The sequence below is a fragment of the Mustela putorius genome, unplaced genomic scaffold (assembly GCF_011764305.1).
Source record: "Mustela putorius furo isolate JIRA1106 unplaced genomic scaffold, ASM1176430v1.1 tig00003875_pilon_pilon_pilon, whole genome shotgun sequence".
Lineage (NCBI taxonomy): Eukaryota > Metazoa > Chordata > Mammalia > Carnivora > Mustelidae > Mustela > Mustela putorius.
Window position 1 is genome coordinate 5076928 of NW_025422026.1, and position 22684 is coordinate 5099611.

Below are 22684 nucleotides of genomic sequence, written 5' to 3' on the forward strand. Positions count from 1 at the left end.
TTCTTTCCAAAAATAGACTAGTCACAAATCAGAAGGCACCGGAAACCTGCAGGTTTTAGGTAGAAGAGAAACTGAAACCAAGACTTTCACTCTTGAACCGTCTCACTACCAAGTACCCATACTTCAGTGCCTCCCTCAGATCTTTGCTGTCATCTCTCAACCGTCTGGAAATCTCTTTGTTTCCAGGTCCAGTTTCAGAAGCTTCAGCAGCTACGTCTCACGCAGTACCATGGCGGGTCCTTACCGAACGTGAGCCAGCTTCGGGGCAGTGCCACGGAGTTCCAGGTACCTCCAGAATTCTCTCTCCAGGCCCAGTTGAGTGTGGAAGGATAGGCAGCTGTTGTCCTCAGAAAGATGGCATCCTGAAGGGTAAACTGGGCCCAAGTACCATTCGGAGTTCTGCTGGGAAGCCCATCATTCCGTCTCCTAGTTTCTATACCTTGACCTAGTATACCTCACAGGCCGGCTAGGGCGGCCCTGTCCAGGAGAAATGTACCGTGAGTCACGTACGTAATCAGACCTCTCTAGTAGCCACAGTAAGGATGAAGAAACAGGTGCAGTTGATTTTAATATTATTCAAATAATTTAAGTTATTATTTATCCCTGTAGATCCAGAATATTATCAGTTCGTTGTATAATCAGTATAACAAACACAAATGCGGTATTTCATGTTCTTTTTGAAACTTGTACTAAGCCTGAAATCTGGTGCACATTGTACACTTAGAGCTCGTCGCAGTTGAGACTAGCTGTATTTCAGTACCTTCATGTGTCGGTCTCTTCCATATTGGACAGTGCAGATCTAAGGCTCAGATACGTGGCCTATTACATTTAGGTTAGTACCTTAATCGTTTGTATCATTGAAGAACTTTGTTCAAAATAACATGGAATCGATATTTCAGGCAATGGTATAGGATATTGTTCCTAAGATCCAAATTAGACACCCCAGTCTCTGAAAAATAAGGTGTCTCTCATAGTTCTAATTAAGCAATTGAAGATTTGGGGTTGAGGTTGGGAACTTCAAAACAAGGTGTAGGTTGGTTTATTTGGATGTCCATATGGGTGTCCATCCATGGACATTTGGATGTCCATGTTAAAAGCACTGTCTTCTTTCTTTGCTGTAAAAGCTGGGTTCACTTGTTTGATGATGGTCCCATAAAGCAAAAGTATTATTTAAAATAGAGACTTCCATTTGAGAGAGCTAACAGGGGCTCTTAAATATAATGGTTATTAGAAAAGGCAAAATGTGAACATTCTTATACCTGTTACATTGGATCTTGTCTTTCTTGCGTTGATGTTGGAATCTCACTGTGCTGCTGCCAGTATCAGAGCCCTTCCTCAGTAGACCAGATGATCTTCTGCATTGGCCTATTGGCTCACTCAGTATCCAGATAAAGCAGGTCTCTGCTTTATGCTCGATTTCATGCTCCTGAAAACAACATTGCCAGCGTGTGCTGTGTTTGAGATCCTGACTTTGTGGTTCTTGGTAGTCAACTTCAGAGGACTGTAGGTAGAACTTGCTATACTTATACTGCCCCTGTCCTGTTGCAGTGGGGAGTGGAGGTGGAATGAACTAATAGCCCTTGACCCTCCCAGTATTCTTTCTTTGAATACTTTGGTTTTTTTTACCTCCTTTTTTTTTCTTAAGATGTTATTTATTTATTTGAGAAAGAGAACATGAGCACCAACAGGAGGAGAGAGAGAAGCAGACTCCTTGCTGAGCAGGGAGCCTGATGCGGGCCTTGATCCCAGGACCCTGAGATCACGACCAGAGCTGAAGGCAGATACTTAACCAACTGAGCCACTCAGGCGCCCCTGAATACTTTTTTTTTCTTGCTTTGAAACAATCACAAACTTACAGAAAAGTTGAAAGTTCAGTACAAATAACTTTTTTCCCCCTTGAGAAAATAAGTTGCTAACGTGGTGCTCTTTCACCTCCAAATATTTCACTGTGTATTTTCCTACAAGCAACGACGTTGTCCCTCATAACCCAAACAGAGCCATCAAAATCAGGAAGTTAACAGTGGAATGTTATTACCATCTGAGCCACGGGCGTTCGTGTGTGGCTTCACCGTGCGCCCACTGCCGTCTTCTGCAGCAAAAGGATCCACTTCAGAATCACCTGTGTTTACTGTCCATAGTCTCCTTCAGTCTGAAGGTTTTTCAGTCTTTTGACATTAAAGAAATTATTTCTGATTGTTATGACCTTAGCCACTTATTTTATTTTATTTTTTCAGTGTTCCAAGATTCATTGTTTATGCCCCATACCCAGTGCTCCGTGCAGTCCGTGCCCTCCTTAATACCCACCGCCAGGCTCACCCATCCCCCCATCCCACTCCCCTCCAAAACCCTCAGTTTGTTTCTCAGAGTCCACAGTCTCTCATGGTTTGTCTCTCCCTCCGATTTCCCCCAACTCACTACTCCTCTCCTCCTAATGTCCTCCATGCTATTCCTTATGTTCCACAAGTTAGAGAAACCGTATGATAATTGACTTCCTCTGCCTGACTTATTTCACTCAGCATAGTCTCCTCCAGTCCTGTCCATGTTGATGCAAAAGTTGGGTATTCATCCTTTCTGGTGGCTGCATAGTATTCCATTGTATATATGGACCACATCTTCTTTATCCATTCGTCTGTTGAAGGGCATCTCAGCTCTTTCCACAGTTTGGCAACTAGGACCATTGCTGCTATGAACATTGGGGTACAGAAGTCCCTTCTGTTCACTACATCTGCCACTTTGGAAGATTACCAGTGGGGTATTTTGTAGAATATTCCTCAGTTGGGGTTTGTCTGATGCTTCTTCATGATTTGATTCAGATTTGTGTCTTTGGCAGGAAGAGCACAGAGTGATGCTGTTGTGTCCCCGTAAGTGGATGACTTTCTTTTGTCCTGTTACCAGTGGTGCTCACTTTTATCGGTTACTGGTGTGTGTCAGGCCTCTTCATGTTGAAGTCTCTTGTCCCCTTTGTAGTTAACAGCTGTTCTGTGAAGAGATACTCCATCCTGACCCTCATCAGACTTTCATGCATCCTTTTATTTATTTCTGTCTATCTGGTTTTGTGGCTTCTGATTTTATTCAGTGGGTTATAATCTGGAACTGGTATTGTGATATTGGTGCTCACATTATCTTTGCTTTTTTTTTTTTTAAGTAAACTTTTTGGAGGTATAATTTACCAACAAGACAACTGACATTTTTTTTTTAAAGATTTTATTTATTTATTTGATAGAGAGAGAGATCACAAATAGGCAGAGAGACAGACAGAGAGAGAGATGAGGAGAAGCAGGCTCCCTGCTGAGCAGAGAGCCCCATGCGGGACTCGATCCCAGGCCCCTGGGATCATGACCTGAGCCGAAGGTAGAGGCTTAACCCACTGAGCCACCCAGGCGCCCCGACAACTGACATTTTTGTTTAAAGATTTACTTATGTATTTATTGTTGGGGGGGCAGAGGAAGAGAGAGGGCACGCACATCGTACACATGAGCAGGGGGAGGGGCAGAGGGGCGGAGAATCTCCAGCAGAGACTCCCTACTGAGTGTGGAGCCTGATGAGGGTCTCGACCCCAGGACCTGAGCCAAAATCAAGAGTCAGATGTGCCCCTCAAATGACCGTTCTTAGGCGTACACTTCTATGTTGTATAATCACTGCCATAGTCAAGATACAGAACAGTTCCATCATCCCCGTCCTGAAGTTCCTGTTATGTCCCTTTGTAATCTTCCTCCACCCCCCACCTCCAGACTCTGGAAATCACTGATCTGCAGCTTGGCCTACTCCCGTGTGCCCTCTAAGGGGAATCGAAAGTGTGTACTCTTTGGAGATCTTCCTTCATTAGTATATCGCATTTGAGATGCCTCTGGGTTGCTGCATGTGTTCGTTTCCTAAAGCTGCCCTAGCAAAGTGCCATAAACTAGCAGGCTTACAACTGCAGTAATTCTTCCTCTCGCAGTCCTGAGGCTGGAAGGCTGAGATCCAGGTGTCGGGAGGACGGTGCCGTCTGGAGGCTCTAGGGAAGAACCCTTCCTCGCCTCTCCCTAGCTTCTGTTGGTTGTTGCCAGTCCTCGGTGCCCCGGGCTGGTGGCTCCCTCTCTCCAGCCTCTGCCCCCATTCCGTAGGAACTTCTTCCCTGTGCGTCCAAAGCTGTCCCCACCTTGTCCCTGAAAGCCACCAGTCCTTAGGTCAAGGGCCTCCGCTAATTCCATACGACCTCCCCTTAAGCTGATTACCTCTGTCAAGATTCTGTTTCTAAATAAGATCCCAGTCACAGGTGCTGGGGGCTCACTGCGTCGCATTTATCTGTGGTTTATTCTTTTTTATTGCTGCGTAGTGCTCTGTAGTGGGGGGTACTGTCATTTCTTGATCCGTTCATCAGTTCACGGGCATTTGGATCATTTCCACGCTTTGGCAGTCGTGATAAAGCCACTCACTTGTGGTTTTTGTGTAAATACTTAGTAGTGAAATGGCTGGATCACATGTGTATCTTTAACTTTACGAGAAACTGCCGGCTGTTTTACAACGTGTCTGTACTGTTTAACTCCCCACCAGCAGTATAGAAAGTTCCAGTGATTCTGCACAGCTCTTCATATCCCAGTATTTCAGGATTGGGTTTGTTTTGTTTTGTTTTGTTTTGTTTTAAGATTTATTTATTTATTTGACAGACAGAGATCACAAGCAGGCAGAGGGGCAGGCAGAGAGAGAGGAAGAAGCAGGCTCCCCGCCGAGTGGAGAGCCCAATGCGGGGCTCGATGCCAGGACTCTGGGACCATGACCTGAGCCGAAGGCAGAGGCTTTAACCCACTGAGCCACCCAGGCGCCCCATTTTTAATTGTGACAAAATAACACAACATAATATTTACCATCTTAACCATTTGTAAGCTTATAGTTCAGTGGTGTTAAGTATATTCACAGTGTTGTGCAACTCTTCCATCTGAAACTATCTACCCTTTCGACAACAACTCCTGATGCCCTCCTCCTGCGTGGCCCCACGGCCACAGCTGTGCGCTCTGCCTGTGTGAACTGATGACTCTAGGCACTGCACGTAAGGGGGCTCACACTCGGCTGTCTTCTTGCGACTGGCTCGTTTCACTTCGCATCAGGGCCACGAGACTTATCCATATTATGGAACGTGGCAAGATTTCCTTCTCATTTAAGACGAATAGTATTCCACGGAATGTATAGACCACAGTTTGTTTGTCCTTTTACGCATCACGGATCCCTGGTCGGCTCCACCTGGCTCTTGTGAATGATGCCGCTACAGACGCGGGTGTGGAAACATCTAGAGATCCAGCTTTCCGTTCTTCGGGTGTGTGCTCAGAAGTGGCGTTGCTGGGCCATACGGTAACCCTATTTTAAATATTTGAGTACCGGCCCTACTGTTTTCCACTGCGCCTGCGCCGCCGTGCGCTCCCCCCAGCGGTGCGCCAGGGCTCGGGTCCATGCCCATCCTTGCCAGCGCCTGTCATCTTCTGTGTTTCTCTGTGGTTTCGTAGTAGTCGTCCGAATGGGTGCGAGGCGCTGGTGGCTCAGTTTAAAAGATTTCTGTTCCGGGGGCGCCTGGGTGGCTCAGTGGGTTAAGCCGCTGCCTTCGGCTCAGGTCATGATCTCAGGGTGCTGGGATCGAGTCCTGCATCGGGCTCTCTGCTCAGCGGGGAGCCTGCTTCCCTCTCTCTCTCTCTCTGCCTGCCTCTCCGTCTACTTGTGATTTCTCTCTGTCAAATAAATAAATAAAATCTTAAAAAAAAAAAAAAGATTTCTGTTCCGGTGCACGCGTTGTACTGTCTTATTATGGTTTTCATTGGTGTTTCCCTAATGTCTAATGAGGTTGGACATCTTCCTGTGTGATTATTACCTCCTCTCTTTGGTGAGACGTCTGTTCAGAGCTTTTGCCCAGTGTTTTAAATGAGTTGTTCATTTTCCCGTTATGTTGAGAGTTCTTCATATTTTTTGGATGCCTTTCCTTTTCTTTTCATTTTCTTTTTTCTTAGACAGTGAGCACTCACATACACGCGCGGCGCCATGGTTGTGGGGGAGGGACAGAAGGGAGAGAATCTTCTGTAGGCTCCAGTGCGGAGCCCGAGGCAGGGCTCCGTCTCGTGACCCTGAGATCGCGAAATCTGAGCTGAAATCAAGAGTCGGGCGCCCAACGGACAGAGCCACCCAGGTGCCCCAGATGACATTTCTTTATCAGATATGTATTTTGCAAGATATTTTCTCCCTGTCTGTGGCTTATCTTCTCATTTTCTCAACAAAGTCTTGAAGAGCAGACGTTTTAACTTCAGTGAGGCCCAGTTGATCAATTTTGTTGCTTTATGATTTGTGCCTTTCACGTCTTATCTAGAAGTTATTTGCATAACTCAAGGTCACAAAGAAGTTTTTCCTGTGTGTTCTTTGGGAAGTTTTATAATTTTAGGTTGTACACTTAGATAATTTCAAGTTAACTTTTTTTTATGTCATGCAAAGTATGGGTTGAGGACCACTTTCTTTGCAGATGGAGGTTAAATTGTGCCAGCACCATGTAAGAGAAGACTTTTCTTTCCCATTGAATTGCCTTCTCACCTTTGTTCAGAGTCAGCTGACCATGTATGTGTGGATCTGGTTTTGGAGTCCATCTTCCGTTCCACTGATCTCCAGGTCTCTCGTTTTGCTAATACCACACTTCTTATCTATCTGCCTGAAAAAGATTTTATTTTTCAGTAATCTCTACACCCAACGTGGGGCTTGAACCCACAACCCTGAGATCAAGAGTTGCATGCTCCACTGACTGATCTAGCCTGGTGTCCCTAATACCACACATTTTTAGGAAGTTGAGGTGTAATTGACATATAACGATATATTTGTATTAGGCAGCCATGGAATATAATGATTCAATATCTGTATCTATTGCAAAATGATCACCACAAGAAGACTAGCTAACTTTTGTCACAATTACCAAAAAATTGTTTTTCTTGTAATAAGAAGTTTTTAGTATCTACTCTTTTAGCAACCTTCAAGTAGGCAATACCATTTATTAAGTATAGTCACCATGCTGTACATTATATCCTCACAACTTTTTTATTTTATAACTAGAAATTTGTGTCTCTTAACCCCCTTTACCCATTTCGTCTATCTCCCCCACTCTTAAGATTCCCCATATAAATGAGATCCTACTAACACCAAACTATCTAGAGTGCTGTCTCTTTACGGGAAGGCTTGGAATCAGGGAGTGAGAGCCCTCCAACTTGGTTCTTTTTGAAGTTGTATGGCTTACTTTAATTCCTTTACTTATCCCACAATTGTAGAACCAGCTTGCTGACTGATTTCTATGAAGAAAGCCTGCTGGGATTCTAGGTGGGGTGGTGTGGAATCCATAGATCAGGTCGGGGAGAATTGACATCTCGGTAATAATGAGTCTCCCAATCCATAAACGTGGTAGGGATTGGGATTCAAGTGAAATCGCTTGTAATTTTTTATTTAAACACAGTCCTCTTCCTCTTAGGTTTATGGATCCCTTCGGAGTTTACCAAATACTTTCACATCTTGTTTTTTTACTTGATCTTTACTACAACATTGGTTTGGTAACCACAGTACTGTTTTAATATTGGTTCAAGATCAATTTTCTATCCTAATGGAGGATCTCAAAGCACATGCTTCTCCTCTCACCCATTGGGCACTTGCACAGAGAGCAGGGACTTATCAGATGAGAAAGCCAAAGCAAGCTTTTCAGGCTGCCTTCTGATAATCCTCCGTGAGGGGTGGGTCATCAGTCAGAGGTGGCTGGGGTTACAGCCCTCCTGTCTCTAGGCAGGGCCCAGCATGTGTACATTGAAGACAGAGAGGAGAAAATGGCATTATCTTCTCTGAAAGCTAGGGCTGTGTCTTCAGGGACACAGGGGAGAGTGGACTGTTCTGCGGCGTGTCCCAGCCTGCCTGAGAGCTCAGGCACCTGCTGGTTGTGGGGCTGCTACAGAGAGAGGGACAGAGGGCTGCTGTCTGTGTAGGGCTATTTGGGTGTAGTTCTGACCCTTCAGATCCTCCACGCAACCTACCTTGTCCTTTTGAATTCGATCGCTAAATCTAATGGCACTTTTTATATTTCTGATGACTGCATTTTAACAAAATTGCGTCATCTTGTTTATAACTGAGGGATTGTAAGTTCTGACTGATTTAGGGAACAGTCTGGTAGCCAAAGGAGAAAGCCGTGTTGCACAGCAGTAGAGGCGGGGAGGACCAGGTCCAGGCCAGTGATTTTCTCGAGGCCCTGCTGGCAGCCAGCGTCAGAGTGGGTAATGAGGCCTGGAGTCTGCGCAGTAGGTATGGAGAAAACCAGAACTTAAAAATCAAGTCTGGTTCCTAGTTCAATTTTTATGGCCTTCCCTCCAAATTTTTATAAGATTCTTAAAAAAAGAAAAAAAAAAAGGAAAGAAAGATTGGCAAAAGATATATGAGTCAAATTCCAGTAAATGGAAAACATTATGGTAGCATTAATCCGAGAGTGCCGTGGATAATAGCATTTATTGAGCAGGTGCTGTGAGTCAGACGCTTCATGCACTCTCTGCGTAGGTTACTTAATTTTCACAAAAACCCTCTGGGACTCTTACTGCCAGGGGCAGTCTCCTCATTTTTCTAGGACATTTTGCATTTCAAGATTTATTTCTGAGCACCTGGGAGGCCCAGTTGGTTAAGTAACCGCCTTCAACTCAGGTCAGTATCCCAGAGACCCAGGATTGAGTCCGCGTCGGGCTCCCAGCTCCATGGGGAGTCTGCTTCTCCCTCTGACCTTCACCCCTCTCATGCGCTCTCTCTCTCTCTCTCTCTCTCTCAAATAAATAAAGAAAATCTTAAAAAAAAAAAGATATATTTCTATGTTGCTTCAGCATGAAACTCGAATCATACCCGACAGTTGCCGGATTCTCAGAAAATAGGTAACATTTTCCCTGTTCACATTTTGGCTCTTTTCTCTACCCCCAACCCCGCCTTTTTTTTTTTCCTCTCTCTCTCTCTCTTAAGATTTTATCCATTTTTTGAGAGAGAGAGAGAGAGAGAGAAAGAGAGGCAGGCCAAGCAAGGGGAGGGGCAGAAGGAGAGGGAGAAGCAGACTCCCTGCTGAGCAGGGAACCTGATCACAGGGCTCAGTCCCAGGGCCCTGGGGTCATAACCTGAGCGGAAGGCAGATGTTTAACTGACAGGGCCACCCAGGTGCTCAGAAATACATCTTGAAATGCAAAATGTCCCTTTGGCTCTTTTTTTTCAGTAGTTTCCGCCAGGACCACAAATATTTTTAAGAAAATCAGCATCATATTTACTAAATGTATGATTTCATATCTTATTTTTTTTACATCGTAAACATTTTCCCATATGTTCAAATGGTCTTCAAAAGTATAATTTCTGGTGACTTAAGAATATTCTATCACAGATGTCCCTTAGTTTAACTGTCGCCTAATCATTGGACATTGGGTTGTTTTTCCTATTTATTTATTTATGGTGTGTGTGTGTGTGTGTGTGTGTGTATAAATTGTGCACTAGGCCAAAGAAATTATCAGTAAATTAAAAAATGAGAAATTGAATTCAAAGAAAATTGACAAAATTGTAATCAATTATTTAAAAAATCCAACTGATCAAACATTTAAATCCTTTAAAAGATTATTAGATATGTGGTCAATGGCAAGTTAGAATACATAAAGGGAAAAAAAGGTCACATTTGTAATAGCTTAACAATATATATGTATATATGTTTTACTTTTACTTACATTTGTTTTACTTAAGAAACTTACAAGAACTGTATGAAAAGAATCCATAAAGTCTGAGAGACTATAAAGGGCTAAAAGGTAGCCTTTACCTTGTAAATCTGATGGAAGCTGTGAGTCCCACCTGAGAAAAATATAGACACATATGCACCTGGTCTCATTCATTTTCTTTTTTTATAGATTTTATTTATTTTGTTTTTGCATATTTATATTTAAAGATGTATTTATTTATTTTTAGAGACAGTACAAGTGGGAGGAGGGGTGGGTGGGGAGAGGGAGAGAGATTCTCGGGTAGGTTCCCTGCTGGCACAGAGCTCTTCTCAGGGCTCGGTTCCAGGACCCTGAGATCGTGACCTGAGCTGAAATCAAGAACTGGCTGTTTGACCAACTGAGCCACCCAGGAGTCCCTCATTCACTTTCTTAAAGTTTTTTTTTTTTTTTTTTTAAGATTTTATTTGTCAGAGAGAGGGAGGGAGCAAGAGCGAGCACAGGTAGACAGAATGGCAGGCAGAGACAGAGGGAGAAGCAGGCTCCCTGCTGAGCAAGGAGCCTGATGTGGGACTCGATCCCAGGACGTTGGGATCATGACCTGAGCCGAAGGCAGCTGCTTAACCCACTGAGCCACCCAGGCGTCCCTCTTAAAGTTTTTATTAGGGATAATTTCAAACATACTACACTTGTATTTGCATGTATTTTGATCCCACATGAAGAATTGTTGGCCTAAGATGATTTCCATTTATTTATAAGTTTTTATTAAATATAAAAAAATCACTTTCCTTATCTTCCTATGCCTGGTTTTCTGAATCTGTAAAAGGCATCCAAAGAAAATTGTGGACAGTGTTTTAGTGACTTAGTACAAGGTTGGCCAGGCAGAAAGGGAGTTATCTGAAATCTTTGCCTTTTCTCCCTTAATCCTCAAACAGCCTTTTAGCAGCTTTTGATACCTCCTCTGTCCTCAAGCAGAAAATCCAGTCCTGTACATATACATACATATTTTTTTTAATTATTTATTTTAGGGGCTACTGGGTGGCTTAGTTGATTAAGCGTCTGCCTTTGGCTCAGGTCGTGATCCCGGGGTCCTGGGATCAAGCCCCACATCAGGCTCCCTGCTCAGTAGGGAGTCTGCTTCTCCTTCTCCCTCTGCCTGCCTCTCTGCCTACTCGTGCTCTCTCTCTCTGTCATAGAAATAATTAAAATCTTCATTAAAAAATTATTTATTTTAGAGAGAGAGAGTGTGTGTGAGGGGCAGGGGGAGGGGCAGACAGTGAGGGAGTGACGATCTCAAGCAGACTCCTCACAAGCTTGAGCACGGACCCTGATGTGGGGCTGGATCCCGGGACATCCTGGCCTGAGCTGCAAGCGAGAGTCGGATGCTTAGCCGACTGAGCCAAGCAGGTGCCCCTGCCCCAGTCCTGGATGTATATGTGAAAGCCAGATCTTGAGAGCTGCCATCTTTGAATTTCAGAGTAATGTTGTAAGTAGCATGTAGGTATTGGCGTGCACAATCTGAAACACCTTTACTTCCTGCAGCCAGAGCTCCCTGCTCAGAGCTCTGCCGGCTCCTGTCCCCCAAACAGTAGGCTTGAAAGCAGGCTGGGGAGCCATGGAGGGCTGTGCCCCCACGGCACAAAGAATGGTCCCGGCCGCAGCAGGTACGTTCCGAGCAGGTGAGAAGCTCTGCAGTGAGACAGGAGTGGACAGCTCTCCCAGAATATCCCCACAGAGGCATGGGGCGCGACCACAAGGTGACCCACACACCTGTGCATCTGGCAGTCCACCTGCCTGAAAGCAAGAGCTGAGGCTCCTTGATGCCATCCAGGCGGCTCTGGAGGGGCTGCAGACCACCCTCCCGCTGAGTCCTCTTAAGCAAATCACAGAATTCTCTGAACCTTTTGGTGATAATGACAGTGAGTCCTTGTTCTAAGGACTTAATGAACGCAGAAGAAGAGCAGCAGGGCTTTGGAAACTGGTGCCGAAGCAACCAGCAGTTGCTAACACAAATACTGCTCAGAAACACTTTTGAAGTAGGAAGGTTGTATTTACCACTTTCTACTAATTTTTTTTTTTTTTAAAGATTTTATTTATTTGACAGACAGAGATCACAAGTAGGCAGAGAGGCAGACAGAGAGAGAGGAGGAAGCAGGCTCCCCTCAGAGCAGAGAGCCCGATGCAGGGCTCGATCCCAGGACGCTGGGATCGTGACCTGAGCCGAAGGCAGAGGCTTTAACCCACTGAGCCACCCAGGTGCCCCTCTACTAATTTTTGTCTGTGTTCTTTTTTGTATTGTTTTAAGATTTATTTATTTATTTATCAGAGAGAGAGAGCGAGCAAGAGCGAGAGTGCGCGCACAAGTAGGCAAAGTGGCAGGCAGAGGTGGAGAGAGAAGCAGGCCTCCTGCCAAGTGAGGAGCCCAAGACTGGACTGGATCCTGAGCGGAAGGCAGTGGCTTATCCAGCTGAGCCACCCAGGCGTCCCTTTGTTTTGTTTTTTTAAGATTTTATTTACTTGTCTTAGAGAGAGTGAGCACACAAGCAGGGATAGTGGCAGGCAGATGAAAAGGGAGAAGCAGGGGCGCGCCTGGGTGGCTCAGGAGGTTAAGCCTCTGCCTTCGGCTCAGGTCATGATCTCAGGGTCCTGGGATCGAGCCCCACATCAGACTCTCTGCTCAGTGGGGAGCCTGCTTCCTCCTCTCTCTGCCTGCCTCTCTGCCTACTTGTGATCTCTATCAAATAAATAAAATCTTTTAAAAAAAATAAGGAAAGGGAGAAGCAGACTCTGCTGTGCAGGGAGCCCGATGTGGGACTCGATCCCACGGCCCGAGCTGAAGGCAGACACGACCAACTGAGCCACCCCGGCACCCTCTCTGCTCTCTTTTTATTTCCTTCCCCTGTACCCCCATGACTACACTCTCCAGGTATGGTAGTCACTAGCCATATGTGACTATTTACATTAAATTAATTAAGATGAAATACAATTCAGAATTCAGTTTCTCTGTCACACAGGCCCCATTTCAAGTGCTCAGGAGCCACATACGGCTGGCGGCTACGGCCCTGGGCAGCGCCGCTCCAGCCAGGGAGCGTCCTTGTGCCCAGCTCGCGTCCCCAGTCTCAGCCCCAGCTGGCCCAGGCTTCCCCTTCCTGTCCTGGCTGGTTCTTGAAGACCATCTTCCCCTCCCTTCTTTCCTTCCTCAGCCAGTCCAATTCCTGTGTCCTGGCTAAAGTGCTCATTTGGATGATAAGAAGAACATGTTGATTAAATTTCATACAAAAAATTTTTGCAGGGCACCTGGGTGGCTCAGTCAAGCGTCTGCCTTCAGTTCAGGTCACATCGTGGTATCAATCCCATACCTGTTGGGCTTCCAGCTCAGCGGGGAGTCTGCTTCTCCCCCTCCCTTTGCCCCTCCCCCCATTTGTTCTCTCTCTTTCTCTCAAATAAATAAAATCTTAAAAAAAACTTTTGCCTCCTCTGTAGCACATGCGTTTCAAAAGAGGATGCTTTGCACAATCAAATCTCTAGTGGGCAGAATGTCTCACAGTGAAAGGTAGCAGTTAACCTGAAAGCCTGTGTGATGGGCTCATCTTTAAACACATGCACACACACACGCACACTCGCGCACACACATGTGCACACACACACACACACACACACACGAGTAGGTGTTCATCTAAATGAACAGACCGACCCGGAGACAGCTTTGTGTTCTGCTCCCTCCTCTAAGAGAACTCACTACTCTTCTTTTTTGCTTCTCATTAACTGACTGATAGATAAATCATAAATCAATTCAGCACCCATTTCTTAAGCGCCTGCTGTGGTGGCAGAAATCTGGCCCTTCTGCCCGAGGCGTGGGAGACAGAAGCCATGAAGCCAGCCTCTCCCAGAACACGGCGGCCCAGTTTGTCCTCGCGAAACACCGCCAGGTTCACGTCCTGAGGTTTGGTGACCCGCGTTCAGCTGTCCCCAAGCAGTGAGCTCCCAAGTCTCCACAGAGGTCTCAAAGCTGCCTCCTGTGCCGTCTGATGTTCTTCAGACGTTCTGTCTGTCTCTGCCTCCAGCCCCCACCGCTTCATGTTTCTTGAGCGCCCCTCATCCGTTCTTTTATCCCCTGGCCGCACTGGCCCCAGGCCTCTGCTCTGCCGGGTGCTGCCCAGGAGGAGGCTGTGGTGTAAGGCAGGGTCTCCGGGTTTCACTCCACGAGTCTGGGCCCCTCTTCTACATTTCACGGCCCATCCGTTCCGTGTAAAGTAAAAACAGTGATAGTTACCCGCAGGGGATGTGGAGGGGATGGGCGACACGGAGGCACTGAGCAGGAGCTATGGGAACCAGAGCAAGTTAAGAAGTGAGGATGCAGAGCAACTGATTCCTTCCCAAGCCGCTAACTAAGCCCTGTTGCGTGTGCTCATTCGTCACAGCTCCTGGCTTCCATGGCGTAGTCATCTGCTCAAAAGTTAGAAGAGAGAGGGAATTTTGTTCCCAAGGTCATAAACTTACTTTGCCAGCCCTGCACTTGGGTACAGCACGCTCTCTGCCAGCACGAAACAATACCCTTTTATCCAAATACTAGTAGATACAATGAGATCGGGCAGTGACCTCCTGCAGGAGATATAGAAGACATTCTCACATTATCTTAGCATGTTTTAGGGAAAGATTTTCACTGATTACTAATAGCTATTTTATGTTATGTCTTAGTTTCTTTTTCAGCGAATGACGTTTTTCTGACCTTGTCCCCAAATTATGCTTTGGAGTCCGTACCTCCTAATCCACATGCACTTTGGAACTGTGACTTTTTTTCTTTCTTTTTTCTTTTGTTTCTGTCTCTGTGTTTGACTTGCTCACTGGTTCAGCTTTGACTTTGACTTCCAGCCACATGTTCGCCTCTTCTGCTTGAGGGAATCGTGAGACGCACAGAAAGGGGCTTATTTAATAGCTTTGGAATGCGCATCTGTCCCAAAATAGGAACTGTAACCAAGAATACAAGAATATGGTAGTCTTTTTTTTTTAAAGTAGGTTCCACGACCAGTGTGGACCCAACACAGGGCCTAAACTCACGACCCTGAGATCGAGACCTGACCTGAGATCAAGAGTCCAGAGTCCAGTGCTCAACCGACTGAGCCAGCCAGGCACTCCAATAGTCATATTTTTAATACAGATTTGGGTAGTACTTTCCCCCTCTGCTTTTACCTCACCTGTTGAGTAGAAGACTTAGGAAATGAAAGAGGAAAGTGGACAGCTCATGAATCTCTCGCAGTCGGGAATGAAGGCCTTTGAAATCGTGCAAGGGGCAGGAAAACATCGGCCCCACACACCGAATTAGGAACATCTGTGTCCATGGGAACGCGAGCATGGGGACTGGAATATTGCCACGTTCATTCCGCCTTTCACGTGCTCCCAATTATTCATGCACTGGAGGGTCAGGGACAGCATGGCTACGCCAAATAGTGCTTTTGAAGCTGACCTATATTCTGTTAATATAAAGTTTCAATGCCAGGAAAGTTGCAAGAGCTGGGAACTTCTGCGAAGTCCGTCTTTTGGGTGAAACCAATGAAAAGTCCTCCGTGAGGACTAAAGCACCAGCGTAAGTTTGATTTTCAAAGTAAAGCTTTAGGGTAATACAGAGGCCTCGAGGCTCACTGGCTAGAAGATCAGACTCTGAATTCCAGTCCGGTCTCTGCCGCTTCAGCTCTGAGACCTCTGGCCAGTCCCTTAAGGTCTCCCCTCGTCTCAGTTTTCAGCTGTGCAGGGGGTCATAGTGGTCATGCTAAGATCGGAGTTTTGTTGTGAGGAGTAAATGAGTTAATGTGTCTAACACTCTTTGAGCAGAACCGGGCGCGGGGGAACGCGGTGGGGGAGTCTCTCCCTCTGAGGATTGTTGCGCACACACTCTCCCCCGCACCGTAGTCCCCTCTGCAGCCGCTTCTGCACCCCGGGCTTGAGATCTGGCCCCAGCAGCTGGGCGTGCGACTCAAACCTGCCAGCCTCTGAGAAGGGGCGGGAATAAGGTCCACAGACAGCACGAGGGAGGCCCCGTGCCCCGCTGGGAGCAGCAGGTGCCGGCCCCCACGTCCCTCTCGTGACCGCGGTAGCTCAGCGGGGACGGTGCCCTCCGCTGCAAGTTGTGTCGTAGGTTAATTTGTCCTTTTTTAATAGGTAAAATGTATTTTTAAAAAGTCACGAGAGGGGCTCCTCAGTGGCAGAGTCGGTTAAGGTGGGACTCCTGGTTTGGGCTCAGGTGGCGGTCTCAGGGAGGTGGGAGCCATCTGTCAGCCGGGCTCGCACTCAGCGTGGCGTCTGCTCGGGATTCTCTCCCTCTCTCCCCTCCTCCCTGGTACACATATGTGCTCACTCGCTCTCTCAAATAATTAAATAAATCTTAAAAAAAAAAAAAAAAAAGAGCCGGGACCGAGTTATCCCCACCGTAACATTATTGCTGTTCGGCCCTATTTGGGGAAGTGCAGAGCATCTGTAGAAAGCAGACCTGCGCCCCCAGGGTTGGGCACAGCCCAGGGACACCGGTGAGCACACGGGTCCAACATCAGAACATTGAGTGTCCCGTGTGGGGGCAGAGAATGTGTTAGAGACTCGCTGGTGGTGGAGTGCGGTGCTTTCTGCCGTGGAGGGCACAACCCCCACTCCCACATTCGCGCTCCTCCGCGTGGTCCACCTGCTCGCCCTCCTCCCCGACGGCATGCCCGGCAGCAGCCTCTCCAGACATACGTCCACGCGAGGAGAAGGCGTGTTTGATGGCTGAAGTCATTTTTCACTATAGTCAACAGCTCCTGTAACTTGCCCTGACTTCTTATTCATTAATTAATATTGATTGAGTACCTGTTATGAATGAGATATTATTGGGTTTATGAGGGTTATTGAGAAAACGTCCATTTAAGAGGCTTACAACTAAGCTTGATGGACGACAGGTCATAGACGCAAGATCTGCAGGTGAAAACGTATTCCTTCAGCTTCCATTTTTAGACTTAGACATTCAGGAAAAGTAATTATTCCATAATTCTTAATTCCATAAAAGTAATTATTCAATAATTCCATAATTCTGAACGAGTTGTTCATTATAAAAGTAATACATGCTCACTGTGTACAATTTGGAAAATACATGAAATTTAAAAAGGAACAAAAAATTATATTTCATCAACAAAAATTTCCACTTAATGGAAAATTTTTTTAAAATTTTCATGCAGCTTATATATAGGTAATATTCTCCATATTTCTGCCCTATTGGGCTTTCTTTTTCATTTCAGCCGTTATATAATCATTATTTTCCTATGTTATTAAAACATTGTACAAGCAGAATTTTATTTTATTTTTTTTAAGATTTCATTTATTTATTTGAGAGAGAGAGAGTGTGAAAGAACATGAGCGAGGAGAAGGTCAGAGGGAGAAGCAGACTCCCCGTGGAGCTGGGAGCCCAATGCAGGACTCGATCCCAAGACTCCAGGACCATGACTTGAGCCGAAGGCAGTCGTTCAACCAACTGAGCCACCCAGACGCCCTATTTTACTTTTTTTTTAAGGGTTTTGTTTTGTTTTTTGAGAGAAAGAAGGCAGGAGGGGCAGAGGGAGAGGAAGAGAGATAACTTCAGACTGCACACTGACCACAGAGCCCAACGTGGGGCTCGATGTCAGGACCCTGAGATTGTGACCCGAGCTGAGATCACGAGTTGGACACTTAACAGACTGAGCCACCCAGGCACCCCTATAAGTACAATTTTAATAGCAAGATGTTTCATACATGATCTATAACCACTTCCCCATATGTTGGACGTTTTGGTTGATGACAGTTTTTCTTTACTAAGAGCAATGTAATAATAAACACCTTGGTGTATGAGTCACCTGTATTTCTGATCACAGATTTCCATAGGCAGTATTCTCCAGCCAAAGAGTAGAAACATTTGTGTTCTCTTTTTAAGAGGAGAAATATTCGTAAGATTATTAATACATGTGACTTCGTTGCCTTTCGGCACAAATATCTGACCTACAGAATTGCTTAGTTTCGCTCTGGATTTTTATTACCTTAACCATAAGAGATCCAGGGCCTTTGCACATGGAGCATTCCAGGTGTCGACTATTCGAGAATGACTCCAAAGTTCATGACATAAAGTCGTTTGCATATTTACTGAAGCACAGAATTAATCATACAGGCCTTGCGGCTGGTGTGTGTACAGTTCGGTCCCTTGGCCATGAGTGACTCAGGCTGCCTGGCACCTGTTCCCTGGGGCTTCGAGGTTCTCTGCAGTAGCTCTCATACATGGCTTTGGAAACCGAGTTCTTTCTTTTAATATGGAGAACTTCTGGGAAAACAGAAATGGCTGCTAATTTATGATGTACAAATATGCAGAGAACATCTCTGTCAGAGAAGTGTGACCCAAGAGCAAACCAGGGGTTGATACAGATGTTTACATATTAACAAGAGTGAATATTTACTAAAGTCTGCGTTACTAATTGCTTGCTGGTCTGTGTGAACCTGTCATTTCTGGAAAGTAAGTGCAATTTCATTTATAGTGCCGCCTGAAGAAATTCTTCTCTTTATAATGAATTATGAGGTGGTTAATATGTATCCTTATAAGAAAATAGGAAAATAAATATTCAGATGAAATCATCAGACAGTGAGCTGCTATAGATATTGTCCCCTTACTTGCTTTAATTTTAAAACAAAGTTCTCTGTATTTTGTGGGGGAGATGTCTTGTCCTCCAGCTAGGGAAGAGAGTGTGAGGAAGATGATTTCATCCATGTCTAGGAGTCTGAGAACAAGCTTAGCAGAAGAGACCTCTCTTGGGCCAATCACATGTTAATCTGCTTAACCTTGCACTTCTGAGCGAAACAGCTGTCCCGCCGGCCCTCCACGCCGCAGTCTGAGAGCAGCTCCCCCTCACTCCGTGGTCTGAGCTGTTGCTCCTTGAGGTTGCTTTCTCTCCTTTTGGGGACAGGGAGATGGCGGTAGCTATGGATGCCTCCCAGCTGGCCCCCAGAGCACTTCTTTCTTTTGTTTTGTTGTCCTCTGGGAAACTAGCACCCCTGACTCCTCCCCCCGCCCCCCGCCGGACCTGCCTTTTCCTCCTTCCCATGAGGATCTCAGACTCGTGCAAAATGGGGCCTCTTCGTGGGGTGTTGGCACGCCTGGACCACTCACGGAGTGACTGGCCTTGTGGCCTGCCCATTCTAAAGGCCTAGAATCGGTCTGTAATGCACCGACGTCACCAGATGATGTGGCTGTGGGTGGGAATAGAATGAGGTCTGTCTGATTCCTGGCTTCTGTGCTAGCCTCCTTTCCCAGGCTCCGGGACCACTTGACCCCTGACGAGCTAGCCTATCGCCTGTCTCTAGAACCCAGCCCCATCTGAGGCCGAGGGCCTGAGGCCGCCTCACACTCTGTAATTTGGCTTCAAGTCACCACGTTGGCCTTGTGCCTCCGCTCTGATAACTGGACTCTTGTCTGGTTCTTGGGTGCCAGAATCCCATGGTAACCTATTCGTATCCCAGTGCCGTGTTTTTTATCAGCTTCCCTCCCAGGGACTGAAGTCCTGCCCTCAAACACAGTGACCGATGCACTTTCCTGATTTTGCCTCTGACGGGATTCCAGAGTGCCCCAGATCTCTCATTGTTCTGCAGGGCCTGCAGTCAGGAAGGCTCTGTTCTGGACACTTATCTTAGCACATGGCAACTCCATTCTTCAGTGACTCAGGCCAAAACCTTGGAGACATTCTTAACACTCCCCTGGCGTGTCCCGCCCCACATCTGAGCCTTCAGCACATTCTCAGTGCTACATTAACAGTCTGTCCAGTCTCTGACTACCTCGGTTCGAGCCCTTGTCATCTCTGCCCCAGATTCCTGCAGAGAACCTCCCGAACACCCTCCTGGCTTCTGTCCTTGTCCCTTCCAGTTATCCCCACACCTGTTTAGATCAGGAGCCAGACCATATCGCTCGTCTTTTAGAGCCCTCCGACGGCTTCTCCTCTCAGAGCCCAAAGTGCAGTGCTGCCCGGGAAGGGCCCGATTCCCTCTCCACTCTTTCCCACGACTCATCTGTCTAACTCCTGCCTCCCTCGCTCTGCTCCAGCCACACTCCCCATTTTCTCTGCCTCTTGAGCTGCCCCTAGGATCTCTCCACAGGAATAGGCTCCTCCAGCCAGACTGTACGGTTCTGCTGCTTTATCTTGCTCATATTCTGTGTCCTTGTCAGACTGCATTAGAAAGCAAGCTCGCTGCGGGCAAGGGCACTTGGGTTCACTGCCTTGTTTTCCCAAGCCTGACATGACGCCGGGGCAGGGTCTGAGTTCACTGAGTGTCTGTGGGGGGCGGGGGCAGCCCTGCCCCACGCACTGAGCACGCGTTTCCTCATCAGCCCTCCCAGCACGCTTGGGTGATGGTGCTTCTGGGATTCCCATTTTGCCAGTGAGGAAACTGAGTCTTAGGTTAAGCGACTTGACTAACAGGATCCGAGCTGTGACACAAATATTCGGAGAGGGCAGCACGTTGGAACAAACATACACTTTGTTATTAGAGTTATGAGACTGTCAACTATTGTTTGAGTTAAAACTTCTTCAGGCTTAAGTTCAGTTATGAAATATGGGCAGTGATTCTATCTCTTTGGTAAGACTGTGTGAGATCGTGGCTCTGTGATTTTCATATTTTCATATCATTATTTTCTTGATCATGGGTCAGAGGTTGATATTTTGTTCACATGTTTATTGGCCGTTTTCATTTCTTCTGGCCATTTCCTGTCCATAAGCTTCGCACACTTCTCTCTCTCTCTCTCTTCCTTTTCAAGTGGCAGGAGTTCTTTGAGTGTTAGAGGTACAGGTGGTCCGTGTGTTACAAAGAGTTTCTCCCACACTAGCATCTGTCTTCTGACGTTTTTGGAGTCTTCCTTCATTCGTATGGTTAGAAGTCCAGTGTTCGTGACTGGTCAGGTCAGTGGGAATACAGGTCATTCACTGGGTGCTAAAACTCTGTGGACTCTTCTCTCAGCCGGGACAGCAGCCCTCCATCCTGGCTTTCGGTCTGCGTCACTGACGGTGGCTCTCCGCTTCGGTTTTAGCAGATTCTTGAAAGAGAATGTGTTTTCTTAGAGTCAAGTAGACCCAAACGTTTCCCAGACTTTGGCCACATAATCAGGAATTTCAAAAGAGTTCTGGAATTTGTGGGCTTGGCTCCCAATGGTCAGGCATACGTTGTGTTCTCTGCGGGCAGTTTCCTCTCAGCTCACCCCAGCCTCGTGCAACGACACAGCACAAACAGGGCAGCTGACAGATGCCTCAGACGTCCCCTGTGGGTGAGGTACACGGGCAGCCCCAGAAATCGGGCGACCAGCTTATCTGCTCCGAGCCCACGAGGCTCCCCACAGCTGTGTGACAGAAGCCCTACGGAGCCCCACGGGGCTGGGTGTCGCAGCCGAACGGAGCAGGCACAGCACCCGCGGCCCGCCTGCCCACCACGCGGGTCTGGTTTGAGTCCAAATCCTGGAAGCACCTTGACAGTCACCTGTGCTCCAGTTTGAGCACGAGTCTGTGGGAAAGTCTCGATGGAGAACTGTCCTGTCAGCCACCTGGGAGCTCAGCCACACGGTCCCTCGCAAACCTTAGACACCATACCCAGTCCCGGCTCTGAAAACGCAGCTTCAGGAAGTCTCTTCCCTGCGTCTCTACAACCCACGCCCCCAGCGAGTCAGAGTAAACCCAGTTTTCATGCTGTGCTGTGGTGTCGCAACACGGTGATCAGGAGTCCCGCCAGGGACCTGGTTCCTGGTCTCGAACCAGGAACCTTCGAACCGCGCCCAGCACATAGTTACTGCTCAGTCAATGCCGTGCAGCGGCCTCTGTGCTCTCCTCCCGTGGAGCGAAGTACCCGCCGCTGGGCCTCCCCGCCTTCCAGTTTGATTCAACAGATGGTTGACACCACTGCTCGCTCTCTCTCTTTTTTAGGATTTATTTATTTGAGAGAGAGAGAGCCTGCAGGGGGAGGGGCAGAGGGAGAGAGAATCCCAAGCAGACTCCTTGCGGAGCGTGGAGCCCGATGGGGCTCTACCCCAGAACCTGAGACCACCCGAGTGGAAACCAAGACTCGGCTGCCCACCCGACTGCACACCCCCAGGCACCCCGTCCTCTCTTTCATTGCAGGTACCCCCTCGGGGCTAGAGACCGAAGCTTTAGCTATTTATATGAAGCTTCTTCTCCTCCAGACAGGCTGGTTACATCCTACTCGGTCTTCGCTGACTAGATGAAACCACTTTCACGGAAAGTCTTCCTGGGCCTGTCCTGGGGTCAGCCGGACTGTGTGCCGATGCCCTGATCCCGTGCAGCTTCGGGGAGAGGTGGGAGGAGTGCCCAGAGAGCGGACAGGGCCGGCGGACAACAGAGCCAGCACCAGGACCCAGCCCAGGGCCCTGGATTCCCTCGCCCTTTGACTCCCATGCAGTTCAAGTCAAATAATGTGAAGCAGCTCTCCCCTCTTTCTTTCCCAGTCCATCCTTGGACTGCCAAGTCATAAAAGAGAGGGAGAAGCACTGCGTGTGGAGCCACGGCCGTCTCTAACTGAACTTTCAAGTTCTCACATTTTTTTGGCTGTGGAACCTGCCAAAGTTTTGTCCCTGTTCCCTGCAGTTTCACAATAGTTGGGAGTCAGAATCGGTCCCTGTATTATGAAACAGCCAGTTTTCATACTTTAAACTTTAAAATGAAGCTTTTGCTTGTTTATGATTACTTTGGACATTTTCCAGGAGTCATGATAACATCTGTGGAAGATTCTACACAGGCCTTGAAGCCAGATACCAAAGTGGTTTCCCTGTTCAAAGGCAACAGTCTGTGCCTCCAGGAACTCCCCGGTATGGAAATGGGCTGCCTGGACAACAGCTAGCTAACGACCGCCTGAGCCCTTCTCCGTCTCTACCCCCAGCCTCTCGGGACGCGAGTGCAGAAAGCGCTCCCCGGCCCATTTTCTCCCGCAGCCTCTCCGGGGGGCCGTCACCA

General features: G+C 47.3%; 1 protein-coding gene across 2 annotated transcripts in view; it reads left to right on the forward strand.

Moving 5' to 3' along the window:
- Positions 1 to 22684, forward strand: part of CRTC3 (CREB regulated transcription coactivator 3) — a 97720-nt gene that overhangs the window by 9963 nt on the left and 65073 nt on the right. For both annotated transcript variants that reach the window (XM_045067314.1, XM_045067313.1), the window contains exon 2: positions 187 to 285. In XM_045067314.1, coding sequence (XP_044923249.1) covers positions 187 to 285 — 99 coding nt within the window. The remainder of the gene's footprint in view (positions 1 to 186; positions 286 to 22684) is intronic.